Source organism: Trichechus manatus, unplaced genomic scaffold (genome assembly GCF_000243295.1).
Source record: "Trichechus manatus latirostris isolate Lorelei unplaced genomic scaffold, TriManLat1.0 scaffold00008, whole genome shotgun sequence".
Taxonomy (NCBI): Eukaryota; Metazoa; Chordata; class Mammalia; order Sirenia; family Trichechidae; genus Trichechus; species Trichechus manatus.
In genome coordinates this window covers 18960665-18986465 of record NW_004443944.1, presented here as the reverse complement: position 1 = coordinate 18986465, position 25801 = coordinate 18960665, and the positions used below count along the sequence as shown (strand labels likewise).

Here is a 25801-nt window from a genome sequence, read left to right as displayed (position 1 = left end):
TTTTTTTTTTAACATTTTTGCTTTTGTAGCCATCGGCTATTGATTTTTATGGATTGTTTTATTCTTCCTAGTAGATTTTCTGGAGATGCCTTTGTATGTGCGTATGCACGTGCATGTGTATTTAATGAAGACATTCTTATTGTCTGTGAATTACAATCTTATTTTTTCCTTTCAGTCCTTGTGTATTTTTCTGCCTTACTAAGACGTCCAGTATAGTGTTGAATAGTAGAGGTACTAGTGGGAATTCTTGTCTTATTCCTCACCTTGAAGAAAATTTCTGCTAATGTTTTGCCATTAAGTCTGATTTTACAATAGTATTTGGTAGATAACTCCTTACCAGGTTAAAGAAGTTCTTGTCTATTTTTAGTTTAAGAGGATTTTGTTTTGTTTTGTTTTTATTCAAAATTTGTGTTAAATTGTATTGTTTTATGAATTCAGCACTTAGCTGTTTGATTTTCTTGCTTACTATAATATATTCAGTTAACATTGTAATTTCTTCTCTAAGTTCTGTTTTAGCTGCATCCCGTAAGTTTTCATATGTGGTACATTATAAATATTTTCTCCTAGTTTGTGTTGCTTGTGCTTTTTACAAATTTTTTGTTAAGCCCGCGAATTGTTTAGAAGTGCTTCTTAAAAACCAAATACATAATTTTTAAAACTGTATATTTTTAATTTTTAATTCAGAGAATTCTGGTCAAAGAACATGGTCTGTGGGATATCAGTTCTTTGGCATTTTCTTGAGACATTGTAGCCTAGTATATCGTTTATTTTTGTGGGGTAGTAAGCAGGAAAGATTTTATAGATAGATAGATGATGGATGGATGGATGGATGAAGCAAATGTAAAATGTTAACATTTGGGGAATCTGGGTGAAGGATATCTTGGTAGTTTTTATAATATCACAACTATTTGTAAGCTTGACATTTTGTCAACGTAAAACATTAAATAACTTTTAATTCGTGATTTTCAGTTTTATAAAATAAGCTTCAAGAGACTAATTTGGATAGTTCATAAATTTAAAGAGCTTCACGGAAGAGCTTCCTAATAAAATGATATCTTGAGGCTGTTGGTTGTTACTCTTTGATTCAGGCATTGTTTCTGTCATTAATATTGATTAAAAAATACGTGCTTCTGAAAATCAAGCACATTATAGAGGTCTAGGAAATGTTAATTATTGTTATTAACATATGTCATCCAAAGTAATATATTAGCACTAAATACCATTAGTAGTGCTGCGAAAATAATGAAATTTGTGTACATCTTGTCTTCTGTGTGCTTTATATTAAGTTATATGTGTTTTCTCGTTTTTGAGTAAGTCCTTAATACACAGAAGAATGGTTTCACCATTACCTACTCAGGCAAACATCTTTTTTTAAGGAAGAGAATTTCTCCTTATGTTTTATCTGGTCACTATCAAATAGGATGTTACTAATATTTAGGAATTTAAATGAAAACTGGAAGTTAAATATGGAAAGAATCCAAACGTTCAAAAACATGTTAAAAAAATTTTGGTAAATAAAGTATATATTTGGAACCAAAAAAAAGGCAAGTTTTTTTTTAGAGAATGAGAGAATCTTGTTGCAGCTGAGCTAGTTGATGAGATTGACTTGCACATTTTATAATTCAACAATTCAGTGCTTTTGCCCCATATGAGGAAATGACAGGCCAAAGGATGGCCACTTGCAATAATACGTACCCATCTACTAAAGATTTGGCATGCAACGGTTCTCCCTCCCAAGATTCGTTGGCTGTAATGTCATGATCTTCTTGTCTTCGTTGCATTCCCAAGAGGTGCCTGGCCACCTGACCCCTTTCTCACCTCACCTCCGGGCTTACTAGGACAGTGGGAGGCAGAACTTGGACTACTGAATTGAAAGCTTTTTTCCCCTGACTCAAACCTTTCAAATTTGACTCTGAACTAAAAGGAGCAAGTAGATAATTTCTCTTTAAAATCCACATTTAGTTCATAAAATTCTAATTTTTCCTCTAGAGCACATTAATCTCTTTGAAATAGAATTTTGAAGCATAGAGGCGTAATTGGGGAAACTCAGAAGCATATTTTAGGTAAATTACTGTTATAGTATTATGTGTTTATAGTCCTCCAGAAAGTCTTTAAGTCTCATGAAAGCCCCTGTTGTTGTTGTGCATTTCCTTATATTAAAGCCAGAGGCCAGGCTCTTGGTGAAATGATTTTATTTCAACACTGTCCGTCAGATATTAATTTTAGAGCTGCATAAGATAGAAATTCTTGACTCACAGCCTATTTTTTTCCATTTGCAGTTGTTTGAAGGAGGATGTTATAACATTGCCTCCCTTGTGTTTTATCTGTCTTCTCTCTGACTCAGATTATAGCATTTGCAAGTACAGTAATTAAAACATACAGCACTACAGGTATTTTAACACTTCTTTTACCACAGTAGCTTTACTGTCCAATTTCTGATCCCTTCAGGGTTTTTTAAACTATCATCAGAGAGTATTAAGTGTCCATGTATGCTTGCCACTCACAGTCAGCATCATATGAGAATTGCCGATACCATTAGTGCAGTTATACCTACGAATGCTAAAAACTTAAAACATTTAGTTTTGTTGGGATCACATCTCTGAGTAAGGCCAAGAGAAGTAAAAAGGAGTAGTGGAAGGAACATTGATTTTGGAATCAGAGTCTGGTTTGAAACTTGGTTCAGGGTCGTATAGACTGAGTCACCTTGGGCAAGTTTTTTCCTTTTTTTGAGCCTCGGTTTTCTAGTCCGTAAAATGAAGCGTTTTTAATGCTTAACCTTTGTAAGGTTACTAAGAAGATACGAGATAATATGTGTAAAATGCTTAACATATAAATGCTCAATAATGAATATGAGAGTGACTTTTTCACTGGACCCAGAAATTCCTTCAACCAAGACTACTTTTCTGTGTCTTTTCTCTTGCTACTTAGGCTTTTAGTTTTTACTCTTGGCATTAATAGTGTTGGGTAAGTGCAATCTCCCTGTCTGAGCACTGACTGGCATGAAAATAGTTGCTCTAAGGGAAGGTCACTTGTCCATTTCAGTCATGTTTTACAAATGTGCTGTGAAGAGAGAGGGAGTGTGTGTGTATATGTATGTGTGTTTTAAATTCTTTGGCAATAAGATGATAGATGTTTTGCGAATCTGTTAAGTAGCTCAGAATACAAGATGGCAGATTTTAAGGAAAGCCAGACTTCAGATCCACATGAGCCTTCCTTTGTAAAGTTTCAAACTCTTAATACTGTGAAATTTGTTACTTGCTAGATTTGTTCCCATCCCTGAAAGATAATCGCTGTGGCTCACTGTGTATTTTATCACAAGCTCCCTCCTGGGTGAGATTTACAATAGAAGCACAGACATCTTGGCATTTAGACTTTTCTCACAGTTGCGCAAATAATTCAAGGTCATCCTGCCAGAGTGGAGATCAAATCCTAATTGTTCGTGCAGTTTTTCTAATTGTGTCCAGATGTTGGGCCCACTTTTATCTTTGGAAACCATTAACATTCTTGATTTTTTTGGGTTGAGCCAAAAAGCACAGACTCTTGGTGCCTGAAAATTCATTCAGGTCACCCTGCCAGGCCACATATTAGGATATGAAAGTACCAGATCTCAGTGTAACTTGGGTAAAGGGCTCCTGGCCTCTATTTTGGGGAAGATAAAGGGCTCCAGTGTAGTCATATTGGTAAAAGGAGAGTCAAGAATAACCATAGGGGAAATGTATTTTCCAAGAGAGGGAAAGAGCATAATAGTGATGAAGAAGAAAGGGAAGTGAATACCACAAGATATACCTTGATTCTTATGTGTCAGAGCCAGATAAATCAGTCTTGATCAGTTAGTAGAATGTATTTCTCTGGTGCTGTAAGCTGTTCTGACCTGCCTACTCTTGTTCATCAAGAAAATGGAGATGCATTTTGATATATGAATTTAAATGGATCTATAAAGAAAAAGTAGATGATTGCCTTGAATATTTATGTTCTAATAAATGTAACAACTTAGAATCAGTATTGGTTAAAAATGAATATTTAATGTCAACCAAGCAGTTTTTATTAGGTAGTCACTATGTGTCATTTCTGTGTAGTCTATAAAAAAACCAAATGAGACATTTAATGCTGACTAGACACTTGTAGATTAAAAGGGGAAGATGCCATTTGTCAATATTATTGCTATTTAATGTTTATGGATGCTTACTGTACTATAACTGCTGTAATTCCTTCTGCGTGTGGAGCATTAACCTGGGTGTTTCAGATAGTGGCATTTGATAATGACATAGCTTAGTTGAGCTGGGACCTCTACATTGACTCTTTTTTTTTGTCAATTGCTGGGTAAGTGGTACAGAACAGTGTTAAGGATTTATAAGAAGGAAGGCTTAGATATGCAGAAAGGCTGGGGGAGGAACATTCCAGGCATATACGAAGACAGAAAGGTAGAGAAATGTGTGTGCGCTATTCAGTTTGGCTGATGCAGAGTTCATGTAGAATGATAGAAAGATGTGGGTGATGACTGGCTATTGGAGAACCTTGAATGCCAAAGTAGAGAGTTTGAACTTGATTCTGTGGGTAATATAGGGTAATATAAAGACGTTTTGATCAGAATAGTGTTATGACAGAGCAGTTTTTTAGGAAGATCAGTTGGATGACGTGGAGTTTGAAGAGACTGGAGAAGGTGAGACCAATTAGGAAATTCTTGCAGTCATCAAGGTGTGGATCATTCGTAGCTGTAAACCTTTTGTATTTTTTAAATTGTGCTCTCCCTATTGCTCTAGTTGGTAACTCTTTGACATTTGATTTACATCTCTTTGGATAGATACTGCATACAACTAGCACACCATTGCCCAGAAATCAAGTGAATTTGCGTAGAGTCAATTACTGAAGCTGGTTAGCTAGAAGAGTTATTCCTATTTTGGTTCCAGGGAATCTTATAACTTGTGATTCCAGCAATTCCTAGTGGCTTCAAAGAACATTTAAAGGAATATTTATGGCCAGACGCAGGAACTTGGATAGTAACTTGTGTAATTAAATGAGTTAATACATATAAAACACTTAGGTGCCTGGTTGCAAAAACAAAACCAAAAAACCACACACAGATAATAAATGTTAGACAAAAAAAACAAAAACAAAACCCAGCCCTATGATAAGAAGTACACATTAAGGCATATTTTCCAAGCCAGAAGAAAACATTTGAGGGATTACTTCAGGTTTTTTTCCTTGCAAATATTTCCACATGAGACAGAGAAGAAAATGCAGGCTCTGCCGAGTATTCTCGTTCAAACAGTGAATTATTGTTAAGGTAGAAGAGTTATTATTATAGAAATTAAGGAATGAATAGGTTGACCATTGTGGCTTACTTACTGACAATCTGAAAATGAACGTTTGAAATGGAAGGGCATAAAATTTAAGGTCTAGTAGATGGTCATTCCAAAGGAAAAGATGGGCTTCAGTCTTTGTTAAGCTCCTCCCCAGTTATGACTGCCTTGGTATTATGCAGTAGCTGAGAAATAAAAACAAATAGTAGAAGAAAGGGATCTTTTTGCTTTTTTAAAAAATGAGTAATTGATATACAGTAAAGGCTGCAAAAGCTAGAACCTGTGTAAGGCAGAAACCTGTCAAAGAAGTAAAACTCATATTTTCCACTAAGAGAGAGCTATAGAAAAGTAGTAAGACTGCACCCTGTCAAAGGTGGAAAACTTGTGAGACCCAGAAAAACAAGGCAGTCCCATCGAGTTCCATCCAGCTCTCTTGGTTTCACTGTATAAGTTACAACCATACAGTTCACTCATTTGAAGTGTACAATCCAGTGGCTTTTAGAATAGTCAGAGTTGTTGAACCATCACCACAGTCTAATTTTCTAAAGTTTACTCTGTTTTAAATTGAATTACATTTCACATATCATAAAATTCACCATTTTACAGTGTACAGTTCAGTGGTTTTTAATATAGTCACAAGATTGTGCAACCATCACCACTGTCAGATTCCAGACATTTTCGTAGCCCCAAAAAGAAGCCTCAATCCTGTTAGCAGTCACTTCCCTTTCCTCCCTCTCTCCATCCCTGGTAACCACTAATCTACTTTCTGTCTCTGTGGATTTGCCTATTCTGGATAATTTTTATAAATCAGACAGTATGTGACCTGTTGTGTCTGGCTTTCATTTAGCATACTGTTTTCAAGGTTCATCCATTTTGTTGCATGTATCAGTACTTCTTTCTTTTGTAGGGCTGAATAATATTCCATTGTATGGATATACCACATTTTGTTTATCCACAGTCTAATTCCAGGCAACTACCGGGCATTTCATATAAATGGAATCGTACAGTATGTGGTCTTTGTGACTGACATCTTTCGTTTAGCATGATGTTATTAAGGTTCATCCATGTTGTAACATCTATCAGTACTCCATTCCTTTTTAATATCCCTCTGTATGGATGGAGCTATGCTCCTGGTGGCAGAGTGGTTAAGAGCTACGGCTGTTAACCAAAAGGTCGGCAGTTCCAATCTATCAGCCGCTTCTTGGAAACGCTGTGGGGCAGTTCTACTCTGTCCTGTACAGTTGCTATGAGTTGGAATCGACTCGATGGCAGTGGGTTCTGTGTGGATAGACATTTTACTTACCCATTCACCAGCTGATGGACATTTTGTTTTCTGAGTCTTTCAGCTATCACATGGCATTTTCAAAGAAAAATAGAGTACACTTGCTTATGAATTCACTGCTTTGTCTGTGGGCTTCGACAGATTGTCTGCTTAGCTTGCCAGATGCTGCTTCAAAGAAAAATGAGCCAGTCTTAGCATAGGACTTCATGCATTTCCTGCATCAGGTAAAAGAATCAGAGCAAGATGTGGTATTTTCAAAACTTTACTTCTCTGCTTAGTTTATTCTCCCTGTGGCTTCAAGTTTCTTGTATTATCATTCAACTGAACGTCTTCATTTCTTGGGATACATCTTAAGAAATACCCTAGCTCAAGTTGAAACAAAAAGCCTAGCAGCTAGCTGAGCCCTGGGGACAGCATTGCCTTTAATCAGCATGGAATGATTCCTTTAAGCTTTTCAGTACTGACAGGACACTGTCCAGGTGACTTGATCACCTAGCTTAAGGGTTCTGAAAGAAAAGTTGAAAGATAACGTTCCTGGGAAAATTCCATTCCCCCTACTCTTTCTGCACTCAACTTAATGGCAATTCTGACATGTCAGGAATCTTTATTTTGATTTAAGAGAATTTGCAATATGAGATGCAGCTCACCAGACTTAAAACCCGACAATCGGGGTTTAAATCCTGACCTTGCCAGTTACTAGCTATGAAATCTTAGACAAACTTCTCATTTATAAAATGTGAATAATAATATATACCTCAGTAGGTTCTTTGAGGATTAAGTGAAATTGTACATTTTTTCCCCAGTGTTACTTTTTTTAACTTTTTTTTTTAAATTGAACTTTAGATGAAGGTTTATGGAACAAACTAGCTTCTCATTAAACAGTACATACGTTGTTTTATGACATTGGTTAACAACCCCATGACATGTCAGTACTCTCCTTCTTGACCTTGGGTTCCCTATTACTAGCTTTCCCATCCCCTCCTGCCTTCTAGTCCTTGCCCCTGGACTGTTGTGCCCCTTTAGTCTCATTTTGTCCTATGGGTCTGTCTAACTTTTGGCTAAAAGGTGAACTTCCGGAGTGACTCCATTACTGGGCTAAAAGGGTATTGAGGGGCCATTCTCTTGTTTTTCTCCAGTCTCTGTCAGGCTAGTTAAGTCTGGTCTTTTTTTTTTTTGAGTTAGAATTTTGTTCTACATTTTTCTCTAGCTCTGTCTGGAACCCTCTATTGTGATCCCTGTCGGAGCAGTCAGTGGTGGTAGCCAGGCACCATCTAGTTGTACTGGATTCAGTCTGGCGGAGGCCACATGGTAGTTGTGGTCTATTAGTCCTTTATACTAATCTTCCCCTTGTGTCTTTAGTTTCCTTCATTTTCCCTTGCTCCTGCAGGGGTGAGACCAGTGGAGTATCTCAGATGGCCGCTCACAGGCTTTTAAGGCCCCAGACGCTACTCACCAAAGTAGAATATAAAACATTTTCTTTATAAACTATGTTATGCCGGTTGAGCTAGATGTTCCCTGAGACCGTGGTCCCCACAGCCCCCAGCCTAGTAATTTGGTCCCTAAGGGAGTTTTGATTTGTTCATGGAGCTTCCAGAAATTACATTGTTTGACACTTGGTAGGTATCTTATAAAGGATCTCTGGTTTCTCAGTGGTTAAGCACCAGCTACTAACCAAAAAGTTGGTGGTTCGAACCCACCAGCCACTCCATGGGGAAAAAATGTGGCAGTCTGCTTCTATAAAGATTACAGCCTTGGAAACCCTATGGGGCAGTTCTACTCTGTCCTATAAAGGTTACTGTGAGTCAGAATCGACTCATTGGCAGTGGGTTTAGGTGTCTAATGAAGCCTGAACCCCCCTACTTTACATGATAGCTATGAGGTTTGAATGAGAACATCATTTGAAAACACCTAGTAGAAAGCCTGAAACTTAGAAGGGATTCAATAAATATTAACTGAACTTGAACCTGAATTCTGAAAGAATTCTTTTCATAGGCATAGGGTGGTGTGTGTATGTGCGTGTGTGTGTGTGTGTGTGTGTGAGAGAGAGAGAGACAGGCATTGTATTAGTAGCTTTTGCTGCATAACGAGCTAACCCCAAAGTTAGTGGCTTAAAACAACAATAATTTTATTTAATTCTGGATTCTGTAGGTTGACCTCAGACAGTTCTGGCTGTTGTGGGCTGGCTGGCTCCTGTCTGTGGGTCAGCTGATGGGATAGCAGGTGGGGCTGGCTGATTTATGAAGGCCTCAGCTGAGACTAGGTCTCTCTCCGTATGGTCTCTCACCATCTAGCAGCCTTGCTCAGGTTTATTTACGTGGTGGTAGAGTACCCATGGACTTTTCAAGTCTCTGCTCCCAGTACATTTTTTACTGTCTCATTGGCCAAAGCAAGTCACATGGCCTAGTCCTGGGCCATTGTGGGAGGGCGCAAACACCAAGAGGAAATAACTGTGGCCATTTTGCAAGCACTTTACCTTAGATACTAATTGTGATAGTAATGCAGATCTATTTACCAAGAATTATGATCAGTATATAAAATCAGACTAAGAGCAGGGGCTACAGTTTAATTACAGTGTTATTAAGGCATGCTGTCTCCTCCATATCAACTTAATCCAACAGTGATGCAGTACAGAAAGAAGCAGTATAGTGTAAGCAGCAGTATAGTGGAATCGCTAAATGCATGGATCTCCTAACTATTTTTGAATGAATGCCGTTTCTTACCAGGTAAGGCAGCTTCCCCTAACAGTTGATTCATTCATTTCTTCAGCTTTAGTTACATGAAGTATTTTTATAACCTGCATCTGTAGAAGTTATTTTATTACAATTTGGGCCAAGAAAAATTTGGTCACTTCTTCCATTTGTTTTAAAAAAAAAAAAAAAGAATCAGAGACAGTCGTGTCACTGAAATATTTGTTAATTGAGTTCTATTTTTCATTTTGGTCTGGTCTCTGGTTTATGCCCATTCACATCTGTCTTGTGACATAGATTACAGGCTATCAATTGTCCCTCAAGGGATAAGGGCTTCTTTTGAATGATTATCAGTAGCTGGGGCATAAATATGTTTTTATAAGCTGCTGCCAAGTTATAGAATCTTGGAATTTTCAAAGCTGCGAGGGACATTAGTAATGATCTAGTCCAGTGTCCTCTTTTTGCAGATTGGGAACCTGTGATTTTCCCGAGATCACATAATCTGGACCAGAATCTAGATCTTTGAAAACCCTAGGCTAGGAATTTTTCTAGTGTATTATACTGTCTCCAAAATCAGTTTTATCTTTTTTGGTCATCTCTTAATGCGTAACCTTTTAGCTAATCATTTCACTGTAATTAAATTTCTAATGCATGTGTGAGTTTTGCTTCTACTTATGTATGAACGTGTGGCTATATTAAAAGTTCTCTTATTACAGAATTCACTATAGTTCTTGAAACTTTGATTTTTAATAAATGTCAGGTGTAATAAGGCCCCTAATATTGATATCAGCAGGTGAAAGCAAAGAAACTTTAGATAGAATTTCTCATTTCTGACCCTTAATTGTTGAAAGAGACAAAGAACAGAGTTTCATCTCCCAAAATATTAGAAATTTTTAAGTGGCTATCATCAAACAAGAGAAAAACTCAAATATGGAGAAAGCAAATGTCCTCACTTCCTTATCTTCTGATAGAAGTTAGACAAATGTTCATACTCTAGCTTACAGATGCTCCTTTGATGTTTGTGACATGGTTTAGAATTAGACCCCAGAAATCATATCTTTAGTGTTTAATCTTGGTTTAAAGACTTGAATTTCTGCAGTCCAACTGTAGTGCAGGTGAAAGGAATTAATGAAGCACCATTGAAGTCTGTTGTAGTGAGTGATTACACAGTTTTCATTTTTATATATACATATATTTTAAGAATAATGCCCCTACTGTTTTTGTAAAAATTCTGTAGGAAGAAAAAAATTTTTTAATTGCCTAACATTTCTTTCTCTAAGTTACCACTTTTATATATGAACTCATTTCTGTCATTTCTCTGTACATGTATAAAAGTGGACGGATGAACAGATGTGAAATGACCAAAGTATCGAGAGAATGGTGCATGTCATATATAACTTACTCTCAAACATTAAGTGGTTGTCTCCTAAGAAAGGAAATAATTCTTTTTGTATGTATTTCCTAAGAAAGAGAATATTCTCTTTTGTAACTACAATACAGTTGTCAAATGGTGATTTTTCTAAAGAAGAGTTTTCTCTTTTCTGCCAGCCTTCCCTCACTTTTAGAGTTTCAGTCTGAGTGCATAGATTCTCTTTTAATCAGTGTGTTTGTTTTGATGCTCAAAGAGTCCTTTTGATATGTCCCAATCAGTTCTTAAGCACTTGCTTGCTTTTTCTGGTACAAAAAGATGTTTCAGGCTCACTTTGTACTTTTCCTGCCCCAGACCTGGAAGCACCCATTTCTCTTAAGAAGCCCTGGTTTCTTTTAGTGGGAAAGGGTATTTGAAACCCAAGATCTGGATGCTTTGGTGTGCTCATTGCTAATGAAGTGTCATTGCTTTGCTTCAAGTCCTTTCAATGAAAAAAACTTAGAAATATACATATACGTATATACACATATGTATGTATATATACGTATATACATGTTGTTGTTAGGTGCCGCCCAGTCAGTTCCGACTCATACCGACTCTGTACAACACAGCGAAACACTGCCTTGTCCTGCACCATCCTCATAATTGTTGTTATGCTTGAGCCCATGGTTGCAGCCACTGTGTCAATCCATCTCATTGAGGGTCTTCCTCTTTTTCACTGACCCTCTACCTTACTGTTAAGGATTGAATTGTGTCCTCCAAAAATACGTGTCAACATGGCTAGGTCATGATTCCCAGTATGTATGATTGTCTACATTTTGTCATCTGATGTGATTTCCCTATATGTTGTAAATCCTATCACTATGATATTAATGAGATGAATCAGTGGCAGTTATATTGATCAGATCTACAAGATTAGATAGTGTCTTAAGCCAGTCTCTTTTGAGATATAAAGGAGAGAAGTGAGCAGAGAGGGGTGACCTCATAGCATCAAGAAAGCAGCGCCAGGAGCAGTGCGCATCCTTTGGATGTGGGGTTCCTGTGCGGAGAAGCTCCTAGTCCAGGGGAAGATTGATGAGAAGGACCTTCCTCCAGAGCCGACAGAGAGAGAAAGCCTTCCCCTGGAGCTGACACCCTGAATTTGGATTTCTAGCCTGCTAGACTGTGAGAAAATAAATTTCCCTTTGTTAAAGCCATCCACTTGTGGTATTTCTGTTATAGCAGCACTAGATGGCTAAGACACTTACCAAGCATGATGTCCTTCTCCAGGGACTGGTTATTCCCTGCTGATAACATGTGCAAAGTATGTGAGATGAAGTCTTGCCATCCTTCTATGGAGCATTCTGGCTGTACTTCTTCCAAGACAAATTTGTTCATTTTTTCTGGCAGTCCATGGTATATTCAGTATTCTTCTCCAACACCATAATTCAAAGGCGTGAATTTTTCTTCGGTCTTCTTTATTCATTGCCCAGCATGAGGTGATTGAAAACATGATGGCCTGAGTCAGGCACACCTTAGTCCTTAAGTGCCATCTTTGCATTTTAACACTTTAAAGAGGTCTTTTGCCACAGATTTGTCCAATGCAATACGTCATTTGATTTCTTGACTGCTGCTTCCATGGGTGTTGATTGTGGATCCAAGTAAAATGAAATCCTTGACAACTTCAATCTTTCTTCCACTTAGCACGATGTTACTTATTGGTCCAGTTGTGAGAATTTTTGTTTCCTTTACGTTAAGGGGAGCCCTGGTGGCACGGTGGTTAAGAGCTTGGCTGCTAACCAAAAGATCAGCATTTCGAATCTACCAGCCGCTCCTTGGAAGCCCTGTGGGGCATTTCTACTCTGTCTTATAGAGTTGCTATGAATCAGAATCCACTCAACGGTAATGGATTTTTTTTGGTTTTATGTTGAGGTGTAATCCATACTGAAGGCTGTGGTCTTTGATCTTCATCAGTAAGTGCTTGAAGTCCTGTTCACTTTCAGCAAGCAAGGTTGTGTCATGTACATACTGCAGGTTGTTAGTGAGTCCTCCTCTAGTCCTGATACTGTGTTCTTCATATAGTCCAGCTTCTCTGATTACTTGCTCAGCATACAGATCAAATAATTATGGTGAAAGGATACAACCCTGATGCACACCTTTCCTGATTTTAAACCACGTGGTATACCCTTGTTCTGTTCAAACAACTGCCTTTTGGTCTATGTACAGGTTCCCCATGAGCACAATTAAGTGTTCTGTAATTCCCATTCTTCACAATGTTATCCATAATTTGTTATGATCCACACAGTCAAATGCCTTTGCATAGTTAATAAAACACAAGTAAACATCTTTCTGGTATTCGCTATTCTCAGCCAGGATCCATCTGACATCAGCAGTGATATCCCTCATTCCACATCCTCTTCTGAATCCGGCTTGAATTTCTGGCAGTTCCTTATTGATGTACTGCTGCAACGGCTTTTGACTGATCGTCAGCAGAATTTTACTTGTGTGTGATATTAATGATATTGTTTGATAATTGCCACATTCTGTTGGAGCACCTTTCTTGGGAATAGACATAAATATGGATCTCTTCTAGTTGGTTGGCCAGGTAGCTGTCTTCCAAATTTCTTGGCACAGAGTATTTCTAGTACTGCATCCATTTGTTGAAACATCTCAGTCGGTATTCCATCAATTCCTGGATCCTTGTTTTTCACCAATGCCTTCAGTGCAGCTTGGCTTTCTTCCTTCAGTACCATCAATTCCTGATCATATGCTGCCTCCTGAAATGGTTGAACATTGACCAATGCTTTTTGGTACAGTGACTGTGTATTCCTTCCATCTTCTTTTGATGCTTCCTGCATCGTTTGATATTTTCCCCATAGAATCCTTCAGTATTGCAACTCGAGGCTTGAATTTTTCTTCAGTTCTTTCAGCTTGAGAAATGCTGAGTGTGTTCCTCCCTTTTGGGTTTCTAACTCTAGGTCTTTGCACATTTCATTATAATAGTTTACTTTGTTTTCTCAAGCTGCCCTTTGAAATCTTCTGTTCAGCTCTTTTACTTCATCCTTCAGCTCTTTTACTTCATCATTTCTTCCTTTCACTTTTGCTACTTTATGTTCAAGACCAAGTTTCAGAGTCTCTTCTGACATCCATTTTACCTTAGATACTAATGAGCTTATATTAATACCTCCAGTTCAAATACAATACTACAGGGTTCTTCTGTCCTTCCCCCATTTCATATTTTGGGATTTAGATTTTGTCAAGTCCCCTTCATGGTAGTTGTATGATTTTGTAGCCTTTCCAACAGATTGTGTGTTGTGAAGCTTTTGAATTTTGCCAATCTGAAATGTTAAGAAATGGTACCTCTGAGTAGTTTCAATTTGAGTTTCTCTTATTTTGAGTGAACCCAAGCGTGTTTTTATATGTTTAAGGGGCAATTGGATGTCTTTTGTGTGTGCTCTCTTCTCAAGACTTTAACTCATTTTTCTACTTTTTTTGTCTTTTTTCCTTGATTTAAAGAATTCTCTGTTTATTGGGAGCTTACCCCCTATTATATAATGAATTCTTGAAAATTTCTTTTTTGACATTTTCTTTTTAAAAATTTGTGATATTTGTTGTAAATATTTTCTTCCAGATTGTCATTTATCTTTTGTCTTGGCTACAGTGTATGTGCGCCTATTGCTTGTTAAAATTTATGATGTTTTCACCACACACAAGGTTTTTTTATCTATTTTTATTACATCTGGATTTTTGTCATAGTTAAAAAATCTTTTTGCACACCCAGGTTTTCAATGAATTCACACTTGTTTTCTTCTAGTATTTATGGTTTCCATTTTTACAATTAGATCTCTTATCTGTTCGGAGTTTTTATGATTTAAAGTATGAGGTATGACTCCAATTTAATCTTTTCCCAAACAACTGAGTAGCCATTTGGACTTCTGTTTTGTTTCCGGACTTCCCGTTCTGTTCAACTGATAACTCTGTCTAGTTAGGATATTTTGTATAAAAGTATACTGTCTGTGTCAGCGATCAGTAATACTGTTGGAGTTGTTTAGCTCTAGGAGGTTCTCTGAACACTTGTCTTTTCTTGTGGGTGATTTCGTGTCTGTCCTCCCTTCTAGTGGTCCCAGAGGAGGGGACTGATCAAAGGGGCACAGCTCCCTGACTTTTTGGCAAATCCCAAGCACCTGCTTTTACGAGTCTTATTTTGTTGTGGTTCCTGCAGAAATATATTATGAAGTAATAACTTAAATTTAATGTGAAAATTAAACACAGTAAGCATGAAAAACACGTAACATCTTACCTAGAGCAAGCAAAGCAAAACACACATTCGCCACGTACCCATTGACTGGTCCTAACAAATGCTGTTTTTGTAAGTGAGGAAGCCAGCAGTGAAATATGCTACTGGCAGCATCTGGAAATGGACAAATCTGGGATTGGCTGCTGTTGAACCTGGCAGTGGTGATAGTGAGAAAGATAACAAATGTCTGAGAGGCAGTCAGGGTGCTGGCTCGAAACTGCACTAGGCAAGTGTCAGGAGATAAGATTGTGTGGAACAAGGGTACCAGGAGAGAAGCAGTTGCTGTTCTTTATCTCCTAGACACCTCCCCATCATCTTCTTAGGAGTCTGGACCTTCTGGGCCTTTCTTCTGTGTCTTAGTTATCTAGTGTTGCTGTAACAAATACCACAAGTGGATGGCTTTAACAAACAGAAATTTATTCTCTCACAGTCTGGTAGGCTAGAAGTCTGAATTCAGGCCACCAGCTTCAGGGGAAGGCTTTCTCTCTCTGTCTGCTCTGGAGGAAGTTCCTTGTCATCAATCTTTGCCTGGTCTAGGAGCTTCTCAGGGCAGGAACCCTGGGTCCAAAGGACGCACTCTGCTCCTGGCACTACATTCTTGGTGGCACGAGGTTCCCCTGTCTTTATGCTCACGTCTCTCTTTTATATCTTAAAAGAGATTGACTCAAGATACAACCTAATCTTGTATATTGAGTCCTGCCTCATTAACATGACTGCCTCTAATCCTGCCTTATTAACATCATACAGATAGGATTTACAACACATAGGAAAATCACATCAGATGGCAGAATGATAGACAATCACACAATACTGGGAATCATGGCCTAGCCAAGTTGACATACATTTTTGGGGGACACAATTGAATCTGTAACATTCTAGTTACTGGGGAAAAGGTAGCATAAACCTACATGTTCACAGAAAGCACTAGAAAAGCTTCCTGCGCTTCCTGATACTAGAATACTAATCATAGGCACAAAGATACGTCAGCATGTGAAATAGGCCCATTTAGTTAGCTAGGTTACTAAGCCATGCCAGGTAGAGCTATTCTTTCTGTCATTGTTATTAGTTGTAGCTGTTGGTTCTGCTCTCAGTGATTGTTCAAGGCCCAACTGAAGGCTTCCTCTGCCAGTCTTCCTGACTGTCCCAGCTTGCACGATCATGCCAGCTTTTGGGCACGTGTGACTTTTATCATGAGTTCTATTAATTTAATACTTATCCTGTACTATCTTCTTAAAAATATATGTAAAGAAGTAAATAAAGTCACCTATAATCCTCCTATCAGAGACAAATGCTATTGATATTTTACTGTATTTTCTTTCAGTCTTTTACTTTTTTTCTCCTATGTGTATGTTCTTACAGAGTTGAAATCATACTGTATATGTAATATCTTCTTTTTCCCCTTACCCTTTGTAAACGATTTGTAAATAACATTTTAAAAGTTATGTAATATTTCATAGAGTGAATGGATTATGATTCACTTGTATTTTCTTTTTCATGCACATTTTTCTCATTAATCCAATTAGATCATGAGATTATCAAGGGAAGTCACCCTACTGTGTTATCCCCCCCCCTTACTCCAATGCCTATGGAGAATACTGCACATGGTAGATGCTAAATAAATATATTTTGTTTGCTCCTTTGTTTTCAGTCTGAATATTATAGGAACTGTTTGCTATCAGAGACCCAAAAAAGTATTATTGCAGCTTATTCCGAGTCCCTGCATTACCAAGTCTTTCCATCTAGAAGAAGGGGGATCTTTACATGGATTTTAGGGAGACCATGAATCCTCTGAAATTCTATGAGAATTATTTTGCATGAGCATCTGTGCATTTTCCTGTAGTTTTCGTTAGATTCTTGAAGGAGTCCTTACCTACCAAAAAGAGCCCCTGATGCAGAGACTGTTGCCCACCCAAAGAGAGACCTACTTTTTAAACGTATTTAGAATACGAACCTTCTGTTTTTCTGGGTTTTTAGGAAGAGATGAGACCATGCAGCCTGCAAAACCATCTTTTCTTGAATACTTTGAACAAAAAGAGAAGGAAAATCAGATCAACACCTTTGGCAAGAGTGTACCTGGCCAGCTGAAAAATTCTTCAGATTGGAAGGTACCACAGGACGGAGACTATGAGTTTGTAAGTAGTGTTGGAAGTCAAGCGGTTAGAACTTCTGGGGGACGTTACTGGAAATATCACACATCCAACTCTGTCAGTTGGCTGCAAGTGCCTGGGCATTTCCTCAGGGCAGCTTCCATCTCCTCTCACCGTCTCTGGCAGCAGCTCCTGGGCTGAGGTCCTTATGAGTTTGAGAGAGCAGCATTTTGACTGACATCTGAGCAGTTCTAGGACCCCTGGTTGGTGGTATCTTTTTTTTCCCCCCTTAAAAACCCTTTATTCACTTGCCATTTTTCTTCTTGTCAAGTGTGAAATTGTTAATGGTAAAAGAAACCCATCAAAAGCTACAACTATCTTTAGTAGTTTATTTGTGATTTTGTATTTAAGAATTAGACTGGAGAGCAGTTGATGCTGTTTTGCAGTGTCTGTTGTTTTGCTAACCCCGGAGCCCTGGTGGTGCAGTAGTTTAAGCATTGGGCTGCTAACCAAGAGGTCAACAGTTCTGTGGGGTCACTATGAGTCGGAATCAACTTGATGGCAGTGGGTTTTTTTTTTTTGGTTTTTCTTCATTTTAAGCGCTCTGAGAGGATTCTGAATTTTTTATCAGAGGATGAATATTAAATTGTTCTAAAGTTTCTTATGAAAAACTAGGTGTGTTTTTCCTTTCTTTGCTGTGGAACATTCTCCCTCAACCACAGACACTTACTACTGTTCACAGGGATTTAATGAGTAGAGGCAATAAAAATTTTGGAGAAACATAAGGTAAGGAATCTACATTCCTTTTCTGAGTATTTTCAGAAAATTTCTCTTTAGGAATTTTTTTATTTTTGCATTGTTAAGTTCTGAAGTTTGCTACTCAGCTGTTACAGTTCTGTTGTTGTTTATAAAAGAGCTTAGATTGGCCATTGAGTTTAGACTCTAGGAAGCCATTCTAGTCCTGCCTTCCTGCTACCCCGCTGACTGGCCTAGGGGAAATGACATCATTTTTCCATAACTCAATTCCCATTTTTGTCAAGTGTCAGGAATGTCATAGTTTATACAACTAATGACAGAAATCTTTTCAAGACCAGAGTAACTCACTCGAGGTTGTTTAATCAATTAGTCACTAAACCCACAATAGAACCCAGGTTCATTTGTTTTGTCATCTATTCATTATTTATTCTGTATTTTTTGAGCATCAGTATGTGTGAGATACTTTTCTGGGAATAGATTAGTGAACAATACGAACAAATGCCCCTCCCTAATGGAGCTTTCATTCTAGTAGAGGGAAAATAAAGAAGTAAAATATTTAGTGTGTCAGATGTGATAAGTGCTATGGAAAATATAAATCAGGAAAGGGAGGTTGGATGGAAGGGAGACAGAGACACAGAGAGATAGCCAGAGAGGAGAGAGCTCCAGGCTGCCACTGTTGGTCAGAGTAGACCTTTGAGACTTGACTTATTGTAATTGCTCTTGCATGTTGCCTGTGTACTTCTCTTCTTATAAGAATTCCTGAGGGCCAGTTTTCTCAGTTTAGCAAGTCTTTAGGCAAAGGTATTTAAATAACTGCCAGATACCTAATCACATCATCATTGTGATAGAATTTCTAGGTCTAATTTTTTTCTTTTTTTAAAGTAGAAGTTAGCAATCCTAAAAGTCCACTCATTTTACTCCTAACCATTATTTTTGTATCGGTTGTTCCAGTGTATGAAGAATTCACTTCTCTTTGCCACAGTTTTCCCATAAAAAGATCATTGGCAGAAACCATGTATTGATGGGCAAGCTACTTCTATAGAAGGGCTTTACTAGGTATTTAGAGAGAGTGCTTTTATTTTGGAATCAGATGGCTGCTGGAGGGAGCGGGCCCTTGAACACATGGATAGGTCAGCACATAGCCAACCTGTGTTACCCCGGTCCATGCAAGAGAAAGGCCCTGAGACTTCCCTCTAACCTCTAGATCATAAGCTGGCAGCCTCCAGTCCACAGACTTTTCTGTGCGTTCTGTACGGTGTTGAAAATGTTTTATTTAGTTGCCTATGTTTAAAAATTGAGAGATTTTACGTAAAATGTTGAGTCTGTAGCTTATCCTGAAAACTGGGAAGATCTGGCCATAACAGACCTAAATTATTAAATTATGGTTGTCTGGAGCCGAGTAGCAGCTGCCCTCTGTGGGCGTGACCTCCCCAGTTCTCCACAGTATCTGGCCGGCATGCTTCTCTGTGTTAACTGGTTGAACTGTCTGGCACCTATGGGCATTTGATGTTGGGACCCTCGCAGTGTATCGTTTGTATTGGTATAAGCCCACATTGTGCCTTAGCCAACCCATCATGATGTATAAAATGTTACTTATTTTTACCTTGTGAGTTTCAAGAGAATTTATTGTCTTCTTGGAGAATTTCAAACTAACCAATGAAAGAAAATTGAGGTGGCGTGATAGATGAGCCACTACACCAAAAAGTACCAAAACACAAATGAAAACTGTTTTTAATGCCTTAACATTCTTGATCCCTCACATATCTGTCAGTTTGTCATACTGTGGGGGCTTGCGTGTTGCTGTGATGCTGGAAGCTATGCCATGGGTATTCAGATACCAGCAGGGTCACCCATGGTGGACAGGTTTCACCTGAGCTTCCAGGCTGAGACAGACTAGGAAGAAGGACCTGGCAGTCTACTTCTGAAAAGCATTAGCCAGTGAAAACCTTATGAATAGCAGTAGAAATGCTCCTTAGAAGCAAGGATGGCAAGACTACATCTCACATACTTTGAACATGTTATCAGGAGGAATCAGTCCCTGGAGAAGGACATCATGCTTAGTAGAGGGTCATCGAAAAAAGAGGAAGACCCTCAACAAGATGGATTGACACAGTGGCTGCAACAGTGGGCTCAAATATAACTACGATTGTAAGGATGATGCAGGACTGGGTAGTGTTTCATTCTGTTGAACATAAGGTCGCTGTGAGTCGGAACTGACTTGATAGCACCGAACAACAACCTTCTTGATACATAGCTCTTATCTGAATCACAAAGCAACCATTTGAATCAATAGTCTGAAAGAGTAGTTCTCAAAGTGTGGTCCCTGGACCAGCAGTGTTGGCATCCCTGGGGAACTTGTCAGAAATGCATTTTCTCAGGTCCCACCCCAGACGTACTGAATCAGAAACTCTGGGCAGGGCCCAGTAATCTGTGTTTTAACCTGCCCTCCTGTTGATTCTACCCATTAAAGTCTAAGAACCGCTAGTCTGAAAGATTTTTAGAGTGTAGTTTATCTTTATGTAAGTTTCTTCTTTCCTATTAGGTGCTATAGAAATTCAGAGATAAGGATATATTCATATTTTATTAATATCTTAGAATGTTAATAAAATAAGTGCTGTATGTATGTTAGCTCAGTCCTCACAACTGTTGCATGAGGTAGGTAATATTATTGCCATTTTTTGAATGATAAAGTGAGGCATAAAGGGGGTAAGGAACTCACTAAGGTTATAGAGATAGTTAAGTGGCAAAGCAGGGATTTGAACCAAAGCAGTTTGGCTCCAGAGCACATGCTCTTAACCACCTACATTGTATGGCCTCTCTCAAGGCTGTTCTGATAAATTCTGTTCTAAAGTACATATAAAAATGCTATAGGAACCCAGGAGAGGGAGCAAGAACCCCAGGGAAGGCACCAAGAAGCCTCATTTGAAGTGTATTTTGAAAGATGAATAGGAATTCTTGAGCCAGAATAGGAATTCTTGAGCCAGAATAGGAGAGAAAGGACACCGTAGGCAGAGGGAAGTGTGTCTCTGGAGGCATTAAGGAATGTAATAGGGTCGGGAAGTACTGCGTAATTGTGTTTGGAGGAGAGAGGGTGTGTGTGTGTGTGAGGAAAGGGAAATGGAGTGAAGGAGAGACCTTTAAGTGAAATAAAAGTAAATTAGTGCCCAGTATGCCCTTACGTTTTTGGAAATATTTAGTTCTCTTTCAGATTTTTCCTTGATGTATTGGATAAATTAAAAATAGAATCCTAATGCAGCACAAAGAGCTAGTGTCCCTCTGAAGCTGTGAGATGATGAGTCCACCAGGGTACAAAGCCACCAAAATGTTAATACAAAATTAATTTGATAAAAGTAGCAGAGCCGGAACGAGATTGATTGTTTGGACTCTCTGGGTAATTAGACGCCATTCAGCTGGCTTTTTGTGGTAGAGAAGGATAAATTTTAGCCCTGGGTTTTCCCCAGGAGAGTGACAACAGTCTGTGATCTCATGAAACTATATCTTTCCCATTTTGTCCTATGTCAGGGCTGCAAATCTGATTGTAAGTAGAGATTTCTTTGGGTTTTTATAAAGACACAGTACTGAATTATCAGGACATAGTCAATTAAATTCATTTTTTTTTTATTAGGTTGTACTTTTTGCTTTTGGCTGTATGCTTAAAAATTTGATGTTTGGTGGGAGGTGAGAATTATTACTACCTTATTTATAATTTAAAATCATGATTGATATAGTAGCAGAGATGCTTTATGTACTCGTGTTTAAATTAATGCTTTTACAGATATGTCTTGATATCTTGATGTTTTCTAGGCCCCAGAGAGATTTTGTTTATGTGAATTCAACTTATTGGTATTTACTGAATTACAAGTTGAACAGAAATTTAATTTTTTATTAATTTATTTAAAATAACAGTAATAAACCTATTTTGAAATTTTTTGAGTAATTAATTATGATTAATGTATATAAAAATTTTTATGAAAAATAACCATATTTTCCAAAACAAAAAGAATTACAAGAATGGCGTTGTTAACAGTTTTTCAAATGTCCTCAATGTCTGGCTTAATAGAAGATAGCTAGATTATCGTATCTTGTTTCTGCATTCAGTCTGTTACGTTATATTGTTTTGGTTGAAGGATATGAAGAAAAATCTGGCCTAACACAGGTATGCAGTTGGAAAATGGAGTATTTTAATAGCCTTTTCAGATAATTGTGGATATTCTTTTTTGACACTACACCGAAACTCAACAAGTGGTGGTTTCTTCAAGGTTAGTCGCAATGTGGAATCCGAAACCATTGTCAATGAACTTTTCTTATTCTACACGTTGAAATCCATTGGTCTGTCTTGCACTTTGAATGGAACTTTTACTTATATATGATTTTATAACATCATGCCTTGGTTGTTTGGAAAATACTGGTTCAGTGTTACATAGATCTTCCAAACGTTGGCACATTTCATTATACAATATAAAAAAAAATCGCATTCTTTGATATCACCATCAATTTCATCAGAAAAACCTAAGCGTTTAGGAAACTCAAGTTATGTCAAGTGGTGGAATCAAATTTTCCAAAGTTCTGATTTTTACTTGAAAGCTTGGATTTTATCATTGGCAGCAAATACCTTCAGTTGTTTTCCTTGAAGTGACAAGATTACTTTGTTCATTTTCAAGGAAATGTCATCTACTGAAGTCTGAATAACCACACTTTGTCCATCAGTCATTTTTTCAAGTAAAAATGGTGTTCTATGAAAGAAGCAGCTAGTGTAGCTTGCAGTTCAGCTGTACAAGTGCTTTTCTTCAAGACAACCATCATATTTCAGTATGTGGCAGAAGTGCTTTATGCAAACTTACTATTTCATCACAGACATGTGCTCAGGGGTTTACATTTATATAATTAATACTTTTTACTACTTCATCAAGAATATTCTTAAGGGAACTGGTTTTATTTATTTAATTTTTAACTGGAAACAGTAGTTGTGAAGAGTACAATAACTAGTACCATTTGGTGCCATTTATTTGATTTATACTAAGGTGCTAGCAGTTTTACCCACTGGTTAATTCTGTGTGTCAACTTCGCTAGGCTGTGGTGCCCAGTTAGTTGGTCATATGCTAGTTTAGATGTTGCTGTGAAGATATTTTGGATGTGATTAACATTTACAATCAACTGATTCTAAGTACATTACCCTCAGTAATGTGGATGGGCCACGTCCAATCAGTTGAAGGCTACTTATTAAGAGCAAAAACTTAGGTTTCCTAGAGATGAAGATTTCTGCCTCAAGACTCTAACATAGGTATCCTGCTAGAGTTTCTAGCCTGCTTCCTGGCCTATGGATTTTGGGCTTGCCAGCCTCCATAATCACATGAGCCAGTTCCTTAAAATCAGTCAGTCAGTCAGTCCCTCTCTCTCTCTTTATATATGTATATATATGTATACAGTGAAACCCGTGAGAGCCTGCACCCTGTCAAAGGTGGAAAACTTGCGAGACTCAGAAAAACAAGGCAATTCCATTGAGTTCCAGCTCGCACAGATTTCAGTGTAGTGACATTTTATCATTCCTTCTCTTTTACCAATTGAAATACTTCTATAAAGTAACTCTTCCCATTCACTAATTATGTAGCTACTCTCAGGTATAGTTTCTATAGGAAAGACAGGAATATACTGTTGGCTCTCTGTATCTGTGGGTTCTACATTTGTATAACGGATTCAACCAACCACGGATAAAAAATATTCAGGAAAAAAAAAGTTAGTTCCAAAAAGCAAAACCTGAATTTGTCGTGCACTGAGGAACGCTACGCTAAATCTACGCGAAAGAAGTGATGTGTAGGCATCCCCTGCTTAGCCTCCGCCCTTCGGTCTCTCTCCAGCACTCAGTGTTTGAGCATCGTTCGCCTTGAGTCTCATTCATTCGCTACTTGTGTTGTGTGCTCCCTTTGCTTCTGTGAAAAATGGCTCCTAAAAAGCAATGAAGTGGTCAAAGCAATCCCTCAAAGGCTAAGACAGCATAAAGTGCTATCTCTCGACAAGAAACAAAAATCTTAGATCTTTTGAAAAGTGGGCTGTAAGGTTGGTAAGAACAAATCGAGTATTCTCACAATAAAGCAGAAAGAAGCTGAAATTGATGGAAGTGTTAGTGCTTCCCCCACAACGGCAAAAAAACAGTCTCTCTCGTTGGTAATAAAGTGTTGCAAAGACTGAGAAAGCATTAAATGTTAAGTGTATACATTAACAACTATTTACATAGCATTTACATTGTGTCAAGTATTGTAAGTAATCTAGAGATGATTTAAAGTACCTAGGTTGTATGCAAATACTATGCCATTTTACGTAAGGGACTTGAGCATCCTCGGATTTTATCCACAGGGTCCTGGAACCAATCCCCCCGTGGATACCGAGGGATGACTATAGTTGAATTTTTCTCTTTATTTACCAGTTCTCAAAATGATGAGTTGGTTCCCTAGCATCCTTTAAAGTAACCAATAATTTTTTTTAGTATCATTATAAATTAATGGATTTAAAAATATTTGATGTTTTTCAACCCTTGTCATTTTAAATTTTTTATATTCAAATTGTCTCATCTTGATATGACCTTAGTAGTATTTTTTATCTTAAATCTGGTTTATCAAGGTATGGTTTACACACACACACACACACACACACACACACACTCTTTTTGATAGCTTCTTGCTTTCTAGTATGACAAGATGTTCCGGGCTCATCTTGTACATTTCGTGCTCCAAAGTTGGAAACAGCCATTTTTTGAGGGAACTGTGGTTCTTTTTAGTGGGAAATGGTATTTAGAGACTACAGTCTGGATATAAGCAGTGCTCGTTGCAGTTAGGTGATTTTTTTTCTAGGTCTTTTCAATAGATGAAGCTAGGAAGTGTATTTTTTAAAAACTCAAGAGTTTGTATGTTGTTTTCAGTATAGATTCAAGAGCACAGGGTTTTTTACTTAATTGCTTCGATCCTACATTTCTTAACTTTTTTTCCGCATGCCAAATGTCAGTTTCTAGCAATACCAATATAATTACTCATTTGCTTTATATCCGATAATACATGTAAGTCAGCCTCAGAATAACAATACCAACACTACCACAAGTAGTAATAACTGAAAATAATATAAGATTTGTATTGCAGTTCTCTTTGTCCTTAGGTCATATCCCACTGGAGGTATACAAATAGTCAAATTATTGTGTGTTAAAGCCACTTGGAGTAATTTCTATCTATGCAGTTATGCTACAAACTCAACACGCAGATAGGTTTTTTGTTTTGTCTCTCTGCCAAATCTGGTGCTGTTTATATAAACGAAGTAGACTTTAATTTAGTCATAACAACTTGGTGTCACACACAGGAGAATGAGTAATCAATCTCCTGCAAACATTTGTGGTGTCAAAACGTTGCCAGGTTGGTATTAAAAAGTGAAGGCGTCTCTGAAAGCCTGGAAATCCTATTTGTCATCAGAACCTGGAATTTTTTAACTTTAAATCTTATTATAACTAAGGCCAGGTTTCAGATTTGGTTCAAATACTTGAGTTTTGCTATAACTTGAGGTCATCAAAGAAAAGGAAAAACAACTCTGAGTATTGTTTACTCTTCATTAGTAAGAAGGTTACTTTTAAATGTAAGTTAATTATTAATCTAGAAAGCAAAGTTTTTAACTTTCAGCCTAGGTAACGTAATTGTTATTCCCATTATTGCACCCACAGCCATGACTTTGAATTATGATCTCATTCACCTAGACATATCTTTTTTCACTCTTCTTCCTTTGAGCTGTCAAAGACACTTTTCTTCAGTCTTTCTTCTCAGCTTTACCTTGTATTTTTTTTCTCCCATGGACTCGTGACAGTTCAGTAATCTGTATTCCTGAGACATGAAATGTTGAGAAGACAAGGTAGAAGATTTTTGCCGATTTTCTGACCCTTATCCAAAGTAAGAATCTCTGTTAGAATTCTGAAAGTAGCTATTTGCTTATGTAGCCCAGTGCCTCTGAAAGAAAAATCATAACCTCCATCACTAGGTTGGGGTTTATCATTTTATACCTTTTAAAAAATCAC

General features: G+C 37.7%; 1 protein-coding gene across 2 annotated transcripts in view; it reads left to right on the top strand.

The window, feature by feature from the left end:
• STK4 (serine/threonine kinase 4) overlaps positions 1 to 19574 on the top strand; it is a 57347-nt gene extending 37773 nt beyond the window's left edge. For both annotated transcript variants that reach the window (XM_023724477.1, XM_023724487.1), the window contains exon 10: positions 16889 to 19574. In XM_023724477.1, the coding sequence (XP_023580245.1) occupies positions 16889 to 17202 (314 nt within the window). In that variant the 3' untranslated portion in view covers positions 17203 to 19574. The remainder of the gene's footprint in view (positions 1 to 16888) is intronic.
• Positions 19575 to 25801: the final 6227 nt, after the last annotated feature.